The sequence below is a fragment of the Centroberyx affinis genome, unplaced genomic scaffold (genome assembly GCF_046629955.1).
Source record: "Centroberyx affinis isolate AG114_WGS23_722 - 3 ecotype Tasmania unplaced genomic scaffold, CSIRO-AGI_Caff_v1 ptg004376l_1, whole genome shotgun sequence".
Lineage (NCBI taxonomy): Eukaryota > Metazoa > Chordata > Actinopteri > Beryciformes > Berycidae > Centroberyx > Centroberyx affinis.
This window is the reverse complement of record NW_027282069.1, coordinates 70780-83819: the sequence shown is the minus strand read 5'-3', so window position 1 is coordinate 83819 and position 13040 is coordinate 70780. Positions and strand designations below refer to the sequence as shown.

Sequence of the window (13040 nt, the reverse complement as noted above, 5' to 3'; positions counted from 1 at the left end):
GCACACAGAGAGCTATTGTGCGAGGTATTTATAGCGTGTGTTCTGGTGCTTTTGATGTTGCTCTCTAATTACTATGATTACATATTATTATTCCTTATTAGAACATCATACGCCCGGGATCTTTGACCTGGTATTGCAGTGAATTGTATGAAAATTTAGAAATTACTAGTTTGGTTACAAGTTTGAGTGGCCTTATACATCTCCATTACGGTATTGTTGGAGCTTATCTTTCATTTGAGGCAAATTATCTCTCAGCAAGTGTGATGAACATGCTGTACCTCTTAGGAGTGACCAATGTTCCAAACCAATGTTTTTTTGGGGGGGTTTACTGTGACTTTTAGGAATATTAAGGCCAAAAAAAAAAAAAAAGTTGTGCCTCCAAGACAATCACACTTCAAAGCAGGTATAAGACTGGGCCTCTTGTATGTCAATCACTAATTTCAGTCATACCACAGGCGGTAAGTAAGGGAAAAAAGCTCATTTGTGTAGGAGAGATTATCACTGTTACTGCAGAAAAACCATACATCTGCAATTTTGGTGGTTGTCCTATTCTTTCTTGAAAGTTTACATGGTCAGTTATGTATAGAGTGTGTTTCATAACCCTCGGGCCCTTGAAACATTTTGAAATACCATTGCATAATTCCTGAAATGGCCATCAGTTATTTTCTTTGCTCCTGAAAAGCTTTTTTTTTTTTGCAGATCCGTGTTTGTCGTCCAACAACAACATTATGTTACCTGCGTGAATGAGAAATGTCTTCATCATAAATTCAGCCTTCTGATGACTGAGGTCAAACAGGTCGATGCGGTGAGACGACTGACTCCGGCACATTGTGGATCAATATTTAACTTTATTAAACATGAATGCTATATTAAAAAAAAAAGAAAAAAAAAGACAAATCCTGTTTCGACAGGGCAAACTGACTGGGAGAGAGCGATAGAGACGAGGAATGAGACAGAGAGAGAGAGAGAGAGAGAGAGAGTGTGTCACTGAGATATTGAGAGACATAAAGGAAAAAGATGAAGATGGAGGGATGAGAAGGGATAGCTGGCAGCCCCAGGAGGCCGATCCCCTGCTGCTGCTGTTGTTGTTTTATAATGAACTCTTAAAGCCTTCATTTCCCTCACTAGTGGAGTGGAGGGGGGGGGCAGCGATGGGGGCTGCTGAGTCCACAGCCGGATTCGCACGCACAAGCCCCCAGGGTGGCTGCTTAGAGGGGGGGGGGGGTGGAGGGGTGTCCAGAGCAAGGGGGGGGGTGCAATATGCAAGCCTGTGTGTGTGTGTATGTTTGTGTCTGAGTGTGTGTTTGAGTCAGTCAGGAGACAGGTGAGGGTTCAGAGAAAAAAGTTTTTGCATATGTGTGTGTGTGTGCATACTTGCCTCGCGCACACCTGTGGTCACTTCAATGGGAGTGATATGCGAGTGTGTGTTTGTAGTCAGTGTTCCTGTGCGGGCGTGGGGCTACACAGCCGCTCAAACGCCTCGCTGTCACCCTGAGACACACAGTGGAGGCATGAATGACATAGATAATGTAGGGTGACGCCGGCAGGTAACACTATCTCTTGTGTGTGTGTGTGTGTGTGTGTGTGTGTGTGTGTGTGTGTTGGCCAGGTTCAGGTACAGGTGAGTATGCCGGGCCGGGCTGCGGTGCTGCACCACACTCTGATAGATGAAGATGAATAGGCCCACTGTGGCCGGGACGTCTCGATATATGTATTACATTTGCGTTGCTTAGCAAAAAGATATTATCCATAGCAACTTACATAGCTTTCAGGTTTATACATCACTCATTTGTGCGAGAACGGTGGATGTTAACTGAAGCGTAGAAGGCCGGGTGGGTGCGTTGCTCAAGGACACACAGCGCAGTCCCGCTCCTGAAACCGGAAAACACCCGTGAGCCCTGGGTCAAACATCGAGCCCTACACCCTGCAACACTTCCGCCTATATGAAGAAAGGGTGCTTCGTGATAGCATCAGCGCCGGGTCCTAAATAATCCCCACGCGCCTAACTTAGCACGAAGGGAAAATTAAGTGATGAAGGGGATGAAGAGAGAAATGGATTCGGTGCAGGAAAACAGGGGGAGAGAGAGAGAAAGAGGGAGAGAGAGAGAGAGAGTTGGGAATACGGCATGGGGTAGGAATTTGGAATGTGAAATGACTAATGCAATTGCTCAACCCACAACAAGAACATGCACTGCCTAGAGCTATGACAAGGCTGAGTGCATACCTCTATGGGGGGGCCTGACTCTGAGGCTGGGGCTGACTGGGACGGGATGGGGGGGAGGGGGGTTCTTCCCAGTGGGTGATGAGACGCATAGGTATACGGCAGGATTACAACTGATGGAAATGATGGAGGACTGGCACAGCTGACTTGGAGCGGTCTGGAAAGAGAGAGAGAGAGAGAGAGATGGAAAGGAGAAACTAACAAACACAACACAACTTAACTAACACAAGGGCGCTGATTGTCTGGGGAAGCAGCCAAGAGCAACAGCCAGGAGACACAGATAAAGAGCGATAGATATGGCAGCGTGGCAATAGTGCTTTTGTGAATTCATTTCACACAGCGAAGACGGCCCCGCAAATGGACTTATCCCCCCCCTTCAGCGGTCCCACAGTAAGCCCCACAGCAATCCCTCTCCTCCCACTGGGAAACTGCCGGGGGAGGCCGTTCCCATGGGTGCCGCCGCTGCTCCGGAGGAACACCTGCAGCGCTAACACTGGGGTTTACACTGCAGCCGCTGCGATAGGGCACGATAAGACCCCACACACACCTCTGTGACTGACTCCCCCCTCCCTGCTTAATGTATGGTACTCCTCTGCCTTTCTCTCAGCCACCCACACAAAAACACACTGACCTCCATTAGTAGCAGAACAAAACTTTCCCAGATCAACAATGTCCAAGGCAGAAAAACACAGATAAAGAGCAGGTGCTTAGTGTTCTCTCAACACACAGCATCTCCAAAAAAATAAGTCAGAAGTGTTGTCTGTATTTATTTGTAATATCTATCGCTAAACAATCATGCAGTCTCGCTGTTCCTGTTTCCAGCACAAGACTGCCCATATACTTATTAAAGCAGCATTGTTATTAAAGGGTTCAACCAGGCAATCATATGCCATCACCGAGGCAGTCTGTTATCGTCACACTCTCATTAGGAAGCCATTTTTGATCTAAAGGCTTATGCTTAAATGCTTTAAATTTGTTTCTTAGACAAATATAAGTAGTGACGTTGATGCCTCTGTATGAATTTCTTTCCAACGCCTTTGCCTTTCCATCAAGGCAAAGGGCGGCTACTTTAAAGAATCTAAAATAAAAGATTTGATTTGTTTCACACTTTTTTTGTGTTATTTCATAGTTTTGGTGTATTTACTATTATTCTAAAATGTGTGAAATAGTAGAAATAAAGAAAAAGTTGTGTCCAAACGTTTGACAGGTAGTGTATGACTCTACCGTGAGAGTGTGGCTGCGCCCCGGTGCATGACTGCGGTGGGAAGCTGTCAGTGTGTGTAATTGGCCTGGCAGGGGGAAGCCCGACGGGGCGCGCCGCTCGGTGCCATGTTGCTGTTTGCGTTCCCATCCCGGGTGAGCTGTCATCCGACCGCAGGGACGGACATCGTCTCTCGTCCTCGGAGGTCGAAGTGTCACCACTCACAGGTGGTATGGCCACAGGGCTATGTGTGTGTGTGTGTGTGTGTGTGTCCATAAGGCTGACAGCTGTACGATCCCTATGCTCTCTGAGGAGAAACGGAGCAAGAGAGGGAGAACAAGAGAGTGAAACAGAGAGACGGAGGGAGAAGATGCCAGTGTCTTTTAATCAAGTCGTTTCACCTTGTCGCATTGGGTGGGCACTCGCCTCTCGCTTCCACACACCAAGCTCAAAGGCCAAAGGGCCCCTTCCCCAGCGGGACCCACTGAGACACTGGGAGCTTATGAATTTCTCCTGTCTTCCCTGACAGGCCCTCATTTGCTTTCATTCAGCCTCTCATCACACAGCTTCAAAGACAAGTGGATCATTTCCCTCGGGGGGGGGAGCGAGAAGATCAGTGTGCCTTCAAAAAATGATTGGTATTCAAACATTGTTGACCCAAGGCAACTTTGCTCCTCATAATTGGCTTCTTCAATAGGCCGTGATTGCAGTGTTATAATATATTAGATTGCCTGGGAAACATCATTAAATACATCATATATAAGTGATTCAATAACATATCATTTTCCCTTTATGAACAAAACAACAGTGTATGGATGTGGGGGTTGGGAGGGGGATAGTAATTTAGTACAGTGAGCTGCTTTCTTCTTCCACTTAACAATAACTCTGCTGCCATGGTGTCTAACCAGGAAAGGGAGACTGATCCAGCACAAAATTCCCTCTGGTTCCAGGAAACGACGTTTGGAGGCACCCAAAGGGGCCAAGCCTGGCATCAGGAAATAGTTTCTTTTGATGATCCAGAGAAGGGGGCCACACACACACACACACACACACACACAGAGAGAGAGAGAGCCCTGAAATCTCATTCTAACATACATATATACAACATTCTTATGTCAAACCAGCTATAACCACATGTGATCTCTCGGTCAGTTGGAGTTGGAGCTCCACACCTGGAGTCTGGGTTGCAGTTTGTGCCGGTGGTGCTCAGGTGTGGGGGAAGACCAGTAAGCTCATCTCATCCTCTCCCCAGGGCTGAAAGATAAAGGACAGACAGAGAGAACCCCACGACCCCGGCAGAGAGGTAAACGCTCCTCATGTAATGTGCCGAAGGCTCCGAGGGGGCCCTATATTTTTTCTCCCTTCCCTTTTTTCTGCTTCTTTTTTCCTATTCTGAGCAACAGGTTAAATCTGTGCACATCTAGCCGCTGCCCCGGGGAAGTGTTATGACAACCGAAAATGGTGAGCAGCGAGAGCAAGAAGTGGCATGAACGGATCTCATGGTTTCTGACATGTGGGGGTGGGTGGGTGAAAAGGACCTCTGTTGAGGAGTGTTTTAGCCCGAAGATACAACCATCAACTCAAGTATCGTCAGGCAGGCGCGGCACAAACTGTCTGGGCTGTGTCATCTGATTGCTGCGCTGAACGGGGGGTAAACAAAAACAGCGATCACTGGCAAACAGGAGCCCGTAACAGCTCGCTGCACTAAAACGCACAAAGGATGCTTGAATTGGCTTTGCTCGCTCGTGAGCCTCCCCTCCCAAAATGCGCAGACGGCAGGGTGATGGAGGGTTGGAGCGCGCTGATTGAGATGTGGTTTTGTAAGGGTGCCAGGCCCAGCGCCCCGGGATGATTTTCCCTCCACTAAATCACCAAGGAGCTATTGTGAAATTTTCACATTTCACTTCTGGGAAATCAAATCGTGATTCTTTCACACACTACTCAGGGTCGGTCTGTGACGGGGCAACCTCACAAACAATCTGTCTCCTTCCTCACTCATCCTCCCCGCAGTGACTTATAATCTCATCTCACCATGAAAAGTTTAATATCAATTATTTTTTGGTGTGTCTGACCGCAGGCGAAAGGGAAGCTCCCGGATGGACAGACAGGGATATTCTGACACCTATCTGTGGAAAAAAAGAGGATAGCCTAATTAGACCGAGTCAGGGTGAGCTGACAAAACCTAGCCCCGGGACGTCTTCTCGTCAAGTCTCTCCTGTCACATGTCTACTTGTCAACGGACGCTTCTTCTCTCTGAGCGTGTCTTGGTAGGGGGAAAGGATTTGTGGTATCATAGCTGTCAGTGACTTATAGCTCCAGGGAATAGCCACTATAACATCAATACACGCTCATGCAGATGTGGCCGACAGCCTGGTAAAAGGGGAATTTAAGTTTGGAGGTTTAGAATCAATCAAACAAACTTTTACAGGAGAGCAGTAGTATTTTGACTTGTCGGTTTTGAGTTTTGGAAGGTTTTTTGTAACCCCAGTGCAGCATTCAATGTCTACATGATTTGGTGACATATTTAACCTTAGTGTTGTGTCTCAACATAGACTTTTAAAGAGGGGAGAATAATCATATGTTCGATGCAGAATGGTATTCTGTTGTAATTTTTCTCACCAGAGTATGCCTACTACCTGCTACTGACGCTAGGTGGTGTCTTTTTATTAGACGGAATATGTTTTCCTATGTGAAGCCGAAGATCGTAAATTGAGAAGATCAACACAAGTGGTTCATCAAAAGTGGGTAATAATGGTGGGATGCTGGGAGCCCTCACGCAGGCGCTCCCTTCATGCCTCACACAAAGAAGGCAGAGGTCGACCGTTACCATAGCGACGGATCTGGTACAGCTCTAAAACAAAACTCGTTTTTCCCAAGAGCAATCCCTCATAAGACGTACATTTTTAGCTGTGATTGTTAACAACACTTTCGTTTCGTGAGTGTGGTCCGAATAAACCGTATGTGTTTTTAACGGAAGATATCTGCAGCTGCAACGGAACACCTCGCACATTTTATATTAACGCCAATGCGAGACTGTGGTCCGCCGAGCTTTGCGATCACTTTTTTGGTGTCCGAAAATAGGGGCAGAGTGAGCGCTCTTTGCTTCTTCCTCCTCGCAGGTGACGCTACTGAGCTTCCGCTTTTGTATTTCCGTACACAAACTCCCAGCTGATGACGTGTGCACTCCACTACCGTTAGCTAGCTAGCTGGCTAAGCTACCTGTCAGAATAAAGGTGTTATAAATAAAGTACAAACCAAAGGGTAGCCTGACGGTTACATCAAAACGCAGAGAATGGAGACGCTTTACCATCAGACAAACAAGTAAGTGTGTCTGTTTTCCGTTAAAACTGTACAGATTGTCTTAGCTAGCTAACGTTAATTGTCATACACCAGAAGGTAGAGCGAGCTAATTACTAGCCAGTTAATTTTAGCCGTCGTAACTTTAATACAATAAGATTATGGATTAGCAAAAAATTCTACAAACAAATAAATCTCTCAAATTGATAAACGCTCGCCCAAAAAATCACTGAGAAGCTAAACTGCTGCTAACTTGATACAGCGTTAGTTTTATTCAATTCACATATGGACGTGAAGCTAACAGTAGCGTCATATTTCTAGTTTTGATAAGTGACTTTATCAGAAGTTGACGTTACAAAACTTGTCGCTACTTTCGTGGACGTTTGGTAAAATTAATGTTTCACGCGTAAGACACTTCTAATATAACGTTAGATAAAGTTAAATGGTTAGTTAGTTAGTTCTTGTCATCATGTGTTGGTTCATGACCATTTTCACTGTCTGTTCTTGATTAGGCAAATTCAGGAGGTGCAGTCTCATATGGGGAGGCTGGAGACGACAGATCGGCAGTCAGTACACTGTGAGTTGACACATGACTTGGGCTACGTGACATATCACATTCAGCTCGCCCATTGTTTTGAGTCTTGCTGTGGTCTTGGTGATGGATCTGAGTGTTCAGGGCGAAGTTGGAAATTTCCTACACTCCTAGTCCCTTTTCAGATTCTTTTGTAATCTATTCTAAATTCTAATCTATACTGGTTCCTTGATATGGCCTCTCTGATATAATGATCAGTGATTGAACAGGAGGCAGATTGAACAGGAGGCAGCATAAATCTGATAAAGGGGAGCAGTTTGTGTCCTTATGACAACAGGGGCAAAGGTTGTGGGCTTTAGTGTCTGCCTGGTTGATTGTCTTCTGTGGTGCCTGAACAACTCTGTTGTGGGCCAGGCTGGTGCCAGGACAGGAAGCAGTGGGGTGGGGGCAGTGGAAGAAGCTGGGAGGGCTTCGTCTAGATAATGGTGGGAGCCAGGCAGCTGCCCGCCCCCCCCCCTTTCCCCACCTCAAATGACATCAACTCGCATGTTAACACAGGGAAGGATGTAGCATAGGCCCAAAAAGTTACTGATGGGAAAGGGGTGGATCTTTTTTAATGTGGTCAGATAAAGCTTTTCTTAAGTCTCTGTGCTGCCACCCTGGAATAAACTGGTGCCCACAATCTCAGCAAGCTGAGAATTGAATGAGGGTGTAACAGCTAATGATGTATATCATGAGATCAAACACGTACTTGATTTGCCTTTATCAAAAGTTGATGTATTTGCATAGTCCTTTTGTTTTGACGCAGATCATTAGGAATAGACACAAGGAGGAAATGAGAGAAAATAGCACATTATGTACTATCTTCCTTCCTGTTTATCCTACTAAGTCTATAGTCTGGGGAAAGTCTACTTTCCACAAATCACACTGACTGATATGTAAATGGGTTTGTATTCATTTATTTTTAAAAATGTATTTTTTGAATTTAGTTTTTTCTTCTACTCTTCTCACAAGTGTTGGAGAATGACCTGCAGAGCAGAATCGACCAGATCTTCAATCATTTAGAACGCCTTGAGATCCTGGCCAGCAAGGAACCACCAAACCGCCGCCAGAACGCCAAATTGTGAGTTTGGAGTGAGTCAATTGATGGTGACCCTAAAGCCCCAGAGCTGGCAGGGTGATCCATATCTCATAAAAGCATGGGAAGGGTGTAGCAGACGAGACAGGCAGCCCTCTCCTGCCTTGTGGCTCTATGAAAACATTTCCTCGGAAGCCCCGTCATCACCAGCATTCTTGCTGCATTGGGCAAAGATTCATTTCTGAGCTGGGTAAAGAGGCCCCAGGGGACAAAGTGCGTCCCATCCCACAGCACTCCTCTGATCTCAGTACATCTCTAGTCGGGCCGCAGGGCAGAGCAGAGCACGGAACGACGCTAAGGAGAGGCGGTGGCTGGGAGGGAGCGGGCCCGCAAGTGTTTCCTCTTCATTCCAGCCACGTCAGATGTGAGGGGGAAAGACGTTCACATTAACCAGAACAATTATGAATAGTTTTACTAAACCGAATTGAGGTATAACATTATAAAAGATGTCATACGGTGAGTGAGTGTCAGACAAAACTGAAAATGTTTTGAGCAGCTGTGGAAAAAGCCTTATTCTACTTCATGGCACTTCAAAGTTGAGTGAATAGTTGTATGTTTTGCCTCCCCTCAGGCGGGTGGACCAGCTCAAGTACGATGTCCAGCACCTCCAGACGGCGCTACGAAATTTCCAGCACCGACGCTACGCCAGAGAGGCCCAGGACAGAGAGAGGGAGGAACTCATGAGCCGCACCTTCACGACCAATGCAAGTCTGATGTACCTTAAAACAGGGTGGGAGATTAACACCGGCCACCAGACAAATGCTAGTCAATTGTGGCTGACAGCCACTTTAGAGTGTAACAAAACCAGCAATCGGAGGTCCTCCTCTATTCTGAAAACCTAGTGGGCTGGTAAAATGGAGCAAGTGGCTAGTGAACTTTGGGAATGGCTCAGCCACTTTGGTTGGCTGACAGAATAGTTAAATAAAAATAAATGCATTAATCTCAAACTGAGTAATGTCTGATGAGAAGATGTTTGTTCTCATCCAATGTAGGACGCAGATACCTCCATCCCCATAGACGAGACGCTACAGTTGAACTCCAACTTGCACAACGCACACAGAGGCATGGATGACCTCTTGGGCAGTGGCAGCGGCATCCTCAACGGCCTCAGAGATCAGAGGGGGACGCTCAAGGTGTGTGCGTATGCCTCCACATAGGATCTAGCAAAGGAATTCAGAGGATTTGTCAAGTGATTGTTTTCTAGAGAGAGGAACCCAGGGGCAGAGTCTGCTCAGCAAAGCCCTTCCCTGGATGAATTAAGGTGAAAAATGTTTCAATATATACCCTGACCCAGTTTCTGGTGTCCACAGCGATCACAATAGTCTGATTGTTCGTGTGAGTATGCTCAGCCAGAGGGTGAGTCCATGTTTCCAGGGAGGAGATGGTCTTCCTGGTTTTGCTTCAGGCCTCCTCTTATCAGGGTGTGTCTGGTGATCAGCACTCACGGCCTGCTTGTCTAGCCGTGAGAAACTGCTGTGGTGGGGAGGGAGCGGCGCGACAGGGAGGGTGTTGGCACTCAGACAGTGTCTCCCAAATAAGCTGAATTTAGGTTAGATCATGGCAATTTGAAATAAGTACTACAATACTTCCATTTTCCAAAACATTACATTACGTCATTTAGCAGACGCTTTTGTCCAAAAAGTGACTTACAATAAGTGCATTTGGTCAACAGTTGTCAAACCAACAGTATATCACAGTCTTCATTAGCTAAGCCTTTATTTTTATTTTTTTATTCAGAGTAGAAGGGGAAGAAGATTGTTACATGATAGATTAAAGTGGGGTCCAGATGTAACCTGAAGCGATGTGTCATTTTGTGCAGTTTTGGCTGTTTGAGCCTAATCGAATACAATCTAATACATGAAATCAACACTTTCTACAAATATGGCTTTGTCTTGGCTCTGTGCAGGGGACCCACAAGAAGATGCTGGACGTGGCGAACATGTTGGGGCTGTCCAACACAGTGATGAGACTGATAGAGAGGCGAGCCACCCAGGACAAGTTCATCATGATTGGAGGCATGCTGCTGACCTGCGTCTTCATGTTCCTGGTTATCAGATACCTGGGCTGACCACTATCCACTCACAATGGCGGTTTTTTCGATCAGTCTTGGACATTTTTACACCACAGTACCCATGACATGTGAACAGTGATAGAATTCTAGTGTTTTTAACGTATCAGATTTGGGGGGGGGGGGTCATGATTTTTATAAATTGTGCCATTATGTTTTGTTTTCCACCATTCATTTTTTTGGCACCTGCAAATTTGTAAGGCTGAAGAAGAGTTCAAATACATATACAGTATTTCATTCCACTCCAAGCTCCAAGATGACTTTGAACTTTGTGATGATAACCGCTACTCTCCTCAGATCACTGCCACACATCCATGATCCAGTCCTTCATCAAAGCCAGTCTGTGAAACTGTAAATCAGCAATGTGACAAGAATATTTCAGATGGTTTTCTGCTTTTTCTATTCTTCAAACTAATCTTAAAGCTCAGCTTGCCTTTGCCTCCACTAATCAGCTACTCATAGTTTCGTTTTTTTGTTCCCCCCTTAATTATCTGTCAGAAATGTTATTAGTACTGATGTCATTCTGCCTTGCTAAGCATGCTTCCTAGAGAAGTGGGGCTCTATGGAAATACCAATCTTGACCTGATCTTGACATATTTCATTACATGGCAACTTAATAATACTCCTTGGAGAATCATATTTTATAATGTGTAATGATGTATGAAAGCCAAGATATACACCAGAGATGAATGGGGTGGCAACAAGGAACTGCTCAGAAAAACAATGGAAGCAAAAAGTATTAGTTTGTAATTGTTTGCCATACAGTTTCATAAAGTCATAAATTGTAACTACCCCTGTAAGATTCTCTTGGATTTCTGGTTGGGTCTAGTCTCACTATGTGAGTGTTTTAATTCTCTGAATAGAATAAAAATTAATTCTGTTTTTGTTTCATTTTCATGATATCTTCATCTAGTGACTGCTGGGAATAGAGCAAGGTTCAGTTAAATCTGTGACAGACTTCAGTCACACAGCTATTATAACGGTTTTCTCTTCCACTGTAACAGAATTACTGGTAGCTTACCAAAGCTTTAGCACTTGAGTGGCACTACTCTCTCTAAGTATGCACATTGGACATTTCCTGGTTTCACAAGTAAATTAAAAGCAACTAGGGCACCATCTAGTGGCTTGTGTTCAAAGTGGACTTCTTTGGGGAATGCTTGCCTGTCTTTGACCAAATTTGTTTTAAGGAATTAAGACTTTTTCAAAAAGCGATGCTAGTGTCATCATTCACATGTTTAGTGGTTTGCAGATTTTTAACAAAGTGTTTTCTGGTGAATGGCGTGAACCCTAGAGGCTTTATGGAAACAGACAAATGAACTCAAATGTTTTTATTTGCTGAAGCATAGTAAGATTTAAAAAAGACATACAGTTGCTACTGTTTAACAGATCGCTATCCTTTGCCAACCCCCGCCCATCTTAGCCAGGGTAGTTTAGAAATAACCTTGATAAAATACACATGCATTTGTCCATTTTCCTTCCAAGTTGTCATTCATTCTGCTTTTCCAACAGTAGCTTCAAACCTCTAGAATGTTATTAGGTTAAACTACAGCAGTTTTATTTACAAAATTACACAAAAGCAAAACACAACCCTTCTTTTGAAGAGCATTTTGGAAAATAATTTAAAAACAGAAAAATACAATTATTGCAGTATACTACAATCATATAGTTACATGATGCAAAAGCAGCATCTTGATGTAGATTTCAGTGCAAGTCATTCAGGTGTACCCTTACCACAGGGAACATGACCGTTGCCTCTGAGTACTAGGGATGTGTCACCTGAAACATAATTCCCATCGCTCAGAGAAGGGTTTCTTATGTGACAATTTGATACCAATTTGGGCACCATAGCATTAATTTTAATATGGGCATCATATTGGCGGGATTCTTCACATTACACACTGATATATGTACAATTTACTGCATCACAAATTGTTTTGAGAGCAAGGATCCAATAGAGAGCAAGTAGTCATATTAGAACATAACAGAATATCAGTAATTACAAAATAAGTCAGGCTCTCTAAAGCAACCAGGTTACATTACAGAGTCAAAGCAGTTCCTTTCTAGGGCAAACCCACTTCCTCCCCATTTCATACTTTATTACCCACAACATGATTCTGCTTATGGCTTCAGCCACTACGTCTCTCTTTGGCTGCAGGAAACAAGCAAGAACTATGAAATTAACAATCATATTCAACTGTGGAAAATAAAATACTCCAGTGGTTTCCTTGACTGGCTGCCCAGTCAAAACAAATGTGTGTCCTGTAGTTTGTCAACATACCCCAAGAGTCTGAGAAGTCTCTTTAGATTTTCACCCTGTGTAAGAAAATTCAGGGCAAAGCATTGCTATTACAGTGAAAAAATTTCATAAGAGCCAGAAGAAAAATGTTAGTGTCAGGTCTGACCTCTACACAGGCAGCACCACTTGGTGGCTACATCTTGCTGCACTGTGTAGGCCAGTACAACGGTGGTTTGGTGACAAGCTTCCTGCTTCCTAGTGTCACTGCCTGCACACTGTTGTACGAGGCCTCCTTCAAAGCCCTCGCTCGCGTCTCAACCAAGCCGGTTCAGGTGAGTCCCCCTCCT

General features: G+C 44.8%; 1 protein-coding gene across 2 annotated transcripts; it reads left to right on the top strand.

Moving 5' to 3' along the window:
* Nucleotides 1-6598: 6598 nt before the first annotated feature.
* gosr2 (golgi SNAP receptor complex member 2) lies at nucleotides 6599-10464 on the top strand. Of its 2 annotated transcripts, XM_071543771.1 has the most exons (6): nucleotides 6599-6743; nucleotides 7232-7296; nucleotides 8266-8374; nucleotides 8961-9093; nucleotides 9382-9522; nucleotides 10296-10464. In XM_071543771.1, the coding sequence occupies exons 1-6, from the start codon at nucleotides 6715-6717 to the stop codon at nucleotides 10455-10457; spliced, it is 639 nt and encodes a 212-aa protein (XP_071399872.1). In that variant the 5' UTR covers nucleotides 6599-6714; the 3' UTR covers nucleotides 10458-10464. The 2 variants fall into 2 exon arrangements, with proteins under 2 accessions (XP_071399872.1, XP_071399873.1); XM_071543772.1 differs by lacking the exon at nucleotides 9382-9522.
* Nucleotides 10465-13040: the final 2576 nt, after the last annotated feature.